This window comes from Triticum aestivum, chromosome 2D, assembly GCF_018294505.1.
Source record: "Triticum aestivum cultivar Chinese Spring chromosome 2D, IWGSC CS RefSeq v2.1, whole genome shotgun sequence".
NCBI lineage: Eukaryota > Viridiplantae > Streptophyta > Magnoliopsida > Poales > Poaceae > Triticum > Triticum aestivum.
Window position 1 is genome coordinate 189,762,326 of NC_057799.1, and position 7,861 is coordinate 189,770,186.

General features: G+C 47.5%; 1 protein-coding gene across 1 annotated transcript; it reads right to left on the reverse strand.

The window, feature by feature from the left end:
* Positions 1–1,270: 1,270 nt before the first annotated feature.
* LOC123052485 (chitin-inducible gibberellin-responsive protein 1) lies at positions 1,271–5,877 on the reverse strand. The gene is made up of 2 exons (XM_044475674.1): positions 5,675–5,877; positions 1,271–3,379 (listed from the first exon to the last, which is right to left on the reverse strand). Exon 2 carries the CDS (start codon positions 3,346–3,348, stop codon positions 1,636–1,638), a length of 1,713 nt encoding a protein of 570 aa, XP_044331609.1. The 5' UTR covers positions 3,349–3,379; positions 5,675–5,877; the 3' UTR covers positions 1,271–1,635.
* Positions 5,878–7,861: the final 1,984 nt, after the last annotated feature.

Sequence of the window (7,861 nt, forward strand, 5' to 3'; positions counted from 1 at the left end):
TAATATTTTAAACATGGTACATATGCAAACACATACATATGCATATATATATATTTATCCCTATAAACGCAAGCACGCACTCTTTACCTATGAGCACGAGACTGAACCGACATATCATCTTGAGATTGACGAAGCCCCATAGACGTCTCCGTAGTCAACGGAAACTTCTCCTTCCTAAAATAAATCTAGGGTTCGTGTCTCTCGCCGGCGCCGCCGCAGGTCTGCCTCGTCTCCAGTGGCCTTAGGGCCATGGGGGCGTGGTGGATCTTGGCAAGTGCCGGCGGGAGGGTTTCGTTGTTAGTTCTTCATTCGAGTTTTGTTAGGGTTTGTGTCCTGCTCAAGAAGACGAGACGGCGGCGGCTCCCTGAAGATGGAATAAAGGTCTCCCCGCCTAGCCCCTGTTCCAACGATGCGTCTAGCATCGTTGGTGGGCGTGTGGAGGTGTGTCTCCGGCGGATCTATCCTCGGTGGATTTGCTCGGATCTGGTTGTTGTTCGTGTATGTTCGCGTGTCTTCGGATTGGATCCTTTCGATCTACGTTATTCTATTCTTCATCGGCGATGGTTGCTGTTCTGGTGCGCTGGTCCTATGAGGTCTTAGCACGACGACTTCCCGACTGTCTACTACAACAAGTTGTGCCCGACTCCGGCGAGGGAGGGGCGATGACGGCGGCGCGCCTTCGGCTCGCTTCAGTGCTTGTAGTCGTCGCTTGGTGGTCTACGGATCTGGATGTAATTTTTATTATTTCTGGTGTTCGTTGTACTGCCATAATTGAAGATGAATAGGTCGGAAGCTTTCTCGAAAAAACGGAAACTTCTTCTTCCACTGAACTCGAGTACCGCCGGAAGGCTAAACTAAGTTCAGAATAATACGCGGTTCACCACAGAGAACGTAACCATAGCTCAGTTCGCTGCAATACGCCGACCTGAAAATGTCGCTAGCTAAGACTTGGAGTTTGGACATTGGAGGGTTGTATGCCATGGGACTCGGAGGTAATCAGCTAAACTCCATTTTGTTCGCTTGCCTATCCTGTTGCTACTGACGCCGTGCCGCTTCCGCCCGGAATATCATTGCCCAGAAAATATTGTCGCCGAGCGTTTGGGACGATGGATTCGTGTCGCCTGCACGCCGCAGCACAGCGGCAACAGAATTGCTCATCATCCACACAGTGTAGAACGAACGTACAACACCTTCGGGTACATGCGTCCAAATCTCGACCCAAAGCCCAATCGCATTTTGCCTAGGCATGCCCTGATCCTACACCACTTGCTCATGTAACGGTACTGACATAAGAGAAAACCCTTGCAGAACCTATCTTCACAGGCCCCGTGACCAGGGCATACTCTGCATCCTCAGAGCATGCTCCGTGAGTGGAAAACTTTGCCAACCAACAAGAGCATGCCTGGAAAATTACATCCAACATAATCACCACGAATACTACACGGGAAGCGCAGGAAAACTGTAATTATCATACAACCTCTACAATCTAATTGTCAATGCTTGATTCCTGGTCTACATTTAGGCAACAAATGAGGGTGTACAGCATCATGTACAGGTGGTACATCAAAAAGAAAGGAGACCAGGGACTTGGCTCTATAACCTCTGTTTTCTTTTTCTTCTTCCGCTGAGCAACTGTCAGTGCCACGCAGAGGCAGATATCAACTTCCTGGTGTTCCAGCCCAAGAGCATTGCCCCATCCTTCTCCTCCAGCGTGTACTTGTCCGAGTAGCACGCGAGGAGCTTCTTGATCACCGAGTTCACATACGAGCTCAGCGGGTAAGGCTTGAAGCCCGCCATGCTCAGCCTTGATTTCCACTTGCCAAGCAGCTCATGCCTCTCCACTCTGTCCTTCCCCTCGCAGGCGATTATGTTCACAATGTCCTTGGCCAGGCAGTGTTGCTCCACACTTATCCTCTCTTTGCTGTCTCGAGGCAAGTTGGCGTCGATAGACTCGAACATGGCGGAGTAGTAATCCATGGTCTCCAAAAACCTCATCAAGAAAGGCGTCGTGTTGGTGTGCGACTCCTGTTCCACCAACGTGGTCACCTTCGGGGACAGCCCTTTCACCATCCGGAGCAACCCGTCCCGTGGGTTGTTGACGTCCACGCTCTCGTCTGGGGTATGGTGCAGCTGGAGGGTGAAGTTGACAGCAACTGCTTCACCTGGTCTGATCTTAAGCATTTCCTCTGTGACTTGGGTAGCATAGACAGATAGAGGTGTAAACTCCAAAGGTATATTGAACTCATTAGACATGCTTGTCAGCATGTTTCCAACTATCTCCAGGCCTTCACCTCGGGCATACTCTGACACCGGGTCATCTATTCCAGTGATCCGCACATGAGGTGGACCCCCAGGCCTTGCAGCTAGAGCTTGTATCAGTGTGATCCATTGAGTCCCTTGAGCAATCTGAAAATCAATTATGTGGATGTTGTCCTCGCTTCTCAATGCCTCTGCAATCGCCCCATTAGCTGCCATGTATCCAAACTTGAAGTAAGGACAGATATTGTATAAAATCTTCATGTAGGAGAGAAGCTCCTTGCTCTCCGGCTCCCGGCATTTCAGAGCACGGTAGATGTTTGTACCAGAGTTCCCATGCCTAGCAACCAAACCCTCGAGTAGGTAAGCACCTAGACGCTGGATCGGTTCCCCGTTAATTGAAACAGTCCCACGAGCCTCCTGAACAAGCTTTAGGAACTCCTCTGTCCTGTCCTCACTTAATGCCTCAGCACACTTGGTTAATAGACCCTTCACAATCTGTTGTCGATCATCCCTTAACTCCCTTTGTCGTTTCTCTGGGCGGAACTCATAGCTTGCCGTGGGGTATCCACCAGATGCAAAGTATGGCCGAACAACTCCAGGCAACGGCTGTCGTGACTCATGGCTCCATGTCCTCGACCGCTGCCGCATGAGCTGAGCAGGCTTGGTGTCCTCAAACTCATGCTTTGTGCTCGTTGTTGCATCATCAGCATCAGGTGCCATCAGAACGTTCTCAATGTCACGCAAAGTCTGTTGCATATTATGTCTTGATGTTGCATACAATGGATCAGGTCTCACTTGGATGTTCTCACGAATGCTACCTGCCTTTATGTATGAGCTGTCTGCTTCAAGCGGGGAGATTGATTGGGCTGAAATGGTTTCAGTAGAGCTCTGGTTGTCTGGAGTGTTGCTAAGAGCAGACAAATTGTCACACTCAAGCTGGGTAGAAAGAGGGGTGTATGGAGAGTTGCTGAACTCTAACTTCAGTGGACTAGTTTGCCAGGAAGAGTTCGCTAAATTGTTCTCTGTGGGAATTTCGCAGAAGACGTTAGCACCAGTCAATCTGTACTTGAATAGCTGGTGCAAATCCATAATAAATGAGTGTCGATTAGTTGTTCATGACCTGTACATAGCAAAAGAGAGGAAATTAATGAACTGTTTATTCCATGGTAGGTGACAGAACAAATAATCAGACCAGAACATTTTGCTTTATCAGTGCAACTCTATGCATATAATTTAGAGGGAAGGAGGAAGAGGCAACAGGCGACAAAGCATAAACATTGCAAAACCCAACACTACAGAGCAAATGCAATTCTATATCACAAGAACGTCCATGCTGGACAGATTCAAGAGCATAGACAGTATCTGGTGATATGTAGGATAATATGAACCAATTAAACTAATATAACACTCCCAGCTCACATGTGTGCATTCATATTGGTTGATTAGAACAATAAACTTAACGTGACATTCCAATTCATTATGGTCATAGAGTATTAACAGTGATAGTACTCTACCTTTCCCTTTGAAAAATTAACAGTTCTAGTAAATTTTGCATCAAGATGGCAATTTGAGTGGTATTTTCTGAAACGGACTAAATTTTCTAGTCCAACATAAGATGAAAGTTTTAAGTTGTAAGTAGCAAAAATGATACTAAAATAAGTGAGAGCCCATTAATACAAGAATAAAATCCCTACTAACAGTGATCAATGACATCTGAGACTCTCACGGACCAAACACTAAATATACAAGAGCAAGTTTTCTTTAATTTGCCTGCTTGCCTTTCCTCTATGCATATTATACAGATTTAACAAGCAGCTCTCCAAAATTCCGCATAAATCCAACCCATTCTCTGTCAAATGTCCCCATCATCTACCTACAAATCTTAAAGGATCTATCCTTCTCGTCAAGCTTAAAGGACAACCACAGGTGTCAAATTCTAGCAAGGCAAGCATGAAAGGATCATCAATCATGATGAGTCTGCCAATGGAACTAGAGGACTACAGTGGCACAAATAATGAAGAAAGGAACGTGCTCAAGTATCAATCTGGACAGGAACGTGCTCAAGCATCAACCTGTCCAGAAGATCCAGCACAACTAAGAGGCTTGGAGAACAAACAACAGGACAAACTGACATATCTTGCACCTCCCCTCAGCGCGCCCATTGACCGCCCTTCACGACTAAGACATGCAACCTCGAGCATTCTCTAGTTTGTTTATAAGAGAACTGTCCCACTGTTTGGTCACAGATCCTTCAGTGAATGCACGACTAAGACCAATGTTCAGCGGACCCTAAGATTCTTTAGTTGGTTGAAGACGATTGACCAGCCTTGTTGGTTTGACTATTTGTCCGTAGCTCTTGCTATGAATTCCGAAGATGGAACCTCCCCCACTCGCAACAAGAAGTTTGACCACTCAGACCGTGTGGAATCAGCAGCACCTTTCATCACTCACACAAGAAGCCAATTTGTGTACCATGTGCAGTGAGCGAAGGTCTGAAACTACTGGGATCCTGGACGTTGGTTGAACATGCTAAAATGATAGTATTAAGTTAGTGACGCACTCTCGAGGACCAACCTCGATTCGTTCATCTATTGGGGCACTTTGCCTAGTAAGGGAGTTCTTTTTCCATGAATTGTCTTCAGGAAAGGCAAGTCCAATTGACTCACCAAGTGAAACATAAGATTTTTTCCCCAAGTTGTATATGTCCCAATCAAGGAAGCAGATGGATCCTGTGGTTCCTCCCAGGGAAAATTAGTTTAGACTACTTGGAGCTACCGCATCAATCTACTACTGTATGCCTGCCTCCATGTTTCCACGAACCAGAGGCAGCGATGGTTCCATTTCTAACATGAGAATCACTAATTTGGCCACGAAATTAACACACCCTAGGCTAATAAATTCAGGGCACAAGTGCAGCCAAGTAACACAGGTACATCTGGCACGGATGAGTGCCCATCAGACGAACCATAAGTAGGCCACGCCCACACCTAGGAGCCAGTATAAAATTAGCAACAAAATGCAACAGTACTCTCCAGAGCAGAAGCGGAGCAGGATCAACTCCTTCGTCCCCCAAATGGAGGTCATCCGTGGAAGCCAAAACCGAAATGCTCTCAGGTGAGACCTTCAGCAGGTCGAATTGGCTCGAACCAACACGAATCCCCAACCGATTCGTCAGCGAGACACCACCCGCCCCAACCAAAACCCGCCCAAGAGCCCATCTCATCGCCGAACGAGAGCCAGGAACCCGCCTGAACCCGCCCAGGATCCACCTTCACCCTCCCAAACTATGGAATCAACCCCAAAACAGCAAGGAAAAAAACACCCAAAAAAAGCACAGCAATTCAGCGACTTCCTGCAAAAATCAGTAGCACAGCAGGCACGGAACCCGACGAAGTACGAGGAGGGGAGCTCTCACCTCCTCCGATCTGCACAGCCGGCCCGGCGCCCCGATCCAGCTCCAGCAATCTCTCTCGCCTTTCTTCTCTCTCTCTCTCTCTCTTCTGGTTCTCGTGTCCTAGTCCCTTCTCTCTTTGCGCCCCCCTCCCTCTTTTCGTGTGCGCGATAATTAATATCTGCTTCCTCACACAAGAGAGAGAGAGAAATAAATAAATCCCAAAGTGCCACGGCTTTATATACCCTACCCGCGGCTCCGAGCAGACGGCGACCGTGCCTGACGCCGTCACGGCCACGTCTTCCCGGTCAGCGCTCCCGCGTCGTGACGCCGTGGCTCCCGCGCCCATCACGCCGTTAAGGACGGACGCATACGCTCCGTCGGATGAGGATCGGGCGGCCGGCCGGCCCGACGCGCGGTCACGTGCGGCGCGCGGGGAGCTGCCACGACACGCGTGACGCCGGCAGCACGGACACGCGGTCGCGCGTTTGACCTTACGCGCATGGAGGTTTGAACGGCCCGCGGCCGTGCGATCGCGATCCGAGGGCTGCCCACCGTGTGGCCCGGGGGCTTCGGCGGTTCGGGGATGGATGCTCGCTTGGCCCGCCCGTCCGTCCGATGAGACGGGGCTGGCTGCGAGAGATAAGATGGTGACGTGGGTCCCGTGCGTTGGCGCGGGGACCACCGCGAGGAAGACGACGGAGGAGGGTGACGAGGGATGCGCTCGCTTTTGCCTCGGTGGTTTCCATTTCGCTGGGAGAATGTGATGCCTCTTTTCCCTCCGGTACAAGAAATGCCATTGGCCTATTGCCTACTTTTCACTCTCTTTTCTTAATATTTTTTTATTACTTTACAAACTTCAACGCAAATAAATTAGTAAAAAATTCTGATGAAATCGTGTTCGGTTTGTACTGGGTTTTATGCACTGTGCCCTCCAAAATGGCTACGGAGTTACCGCAAAGAAAAATGGCTACGGAGATGTGACATGTAGTTCAAACGCACCCAAAAAATTAACTAGTTATCTGGAAAAGAAACAGAAAGTTGTAAGTAGGAAAGATTGCCAACAAAAGTGAGCCCCAGGTCTGAACAAAGCAAGAACGTAGGCTGGCTTCTAGAAGGACGCTGGGCACGATGCAAATTTGCCCCGACTACCCGCGTTCGTTCTTAAACTTTAAGGAAGGAAGCAACAGCTGTGAATGGGCCGCACCCCATGAACTCCCCTGGGGCCCGTCGTCGTCCTCTTGGAACCTAGTGGGCTTATTCTAGTGGATGAGCAGGCCACTGACGTCCCCCCTGATGCGGATTCGATGTACGAGAACGAACGATGGGTGCTCCGTGCTCTGAAAACCTTCTACGATCTCCTTTGTAAATTATTTTTTGCAGCGGCATGCGCTAAGCTGCCACCAAAAACACGAATCAACTTTTCTTTTGCAGATAATGCTGAGAGAGAGAGAGATGGAGTAAGAGGAAAGTGCACTTTGGCTTTGTGAAGTGGTGTCACACCAAGGCTAAACTAACTGTGCAGTGATTATACTACAAGCAACTAGGACCAGAATATGTCTGTAAACAAACTAAGACCAGAATATGGTTATTGCAAAGAGATTAATTGGTTCTATCTCAGAGGACGTTCTCTAGAACCTAGGGAGAAGAGACCTTGTCGTCGATTAGCTCCGAGGTCGCCACGAATCCTACTAGTGTTTAAAATCTAAGCAGAAAATGTCTGAAATCTTAGTCTTTTATGCCCTGTCTAACAATAAATACAACTAGAGGATCAATGACTAGATATCCTAACTTTGCTTTTGGGAGCTAGCTAGGTTGGTATCTTTAGGTCTTTTTTGCAGGAAGAACGTTTAATCTATTCATCAAACATCACGGCAATACAAAGAACACAAGATATATAATAATAACAAAGTAATATGTTACGTTGTTCAGCCAGTTTTGTGGCATTTTATATTTTAAAAATCTCGTCTACCGAACTTAAATATTAAGATTAGCTTCAAAATGAAATGATATGGTCTCTACTTCTAAAACTTTTTTGAGCAATGATATTTTTATCTTAAAAGTTAAGAATACTTATGTTATTTTTTTTAACCAATCTGATGTCCGTTTTTTTAACTTCAATCTGATGTCCGTTTAGTTTAGGGTGTTTGTCCCTCAAAAAAAAGTTTAGGGTGTACAGTTTCGCAACAACAAAAAAACTTAGGGCCTTCA

Excerpts from the sequence above, each read along its gene's own strand:
- LOC123052485 (XM_044475674.1), bottom strand. The coding sequence starts at position 3,348 with ATGGATTTGCACCAGCTATTCAAGTACAGATTGACTGGTGCTAACGTC.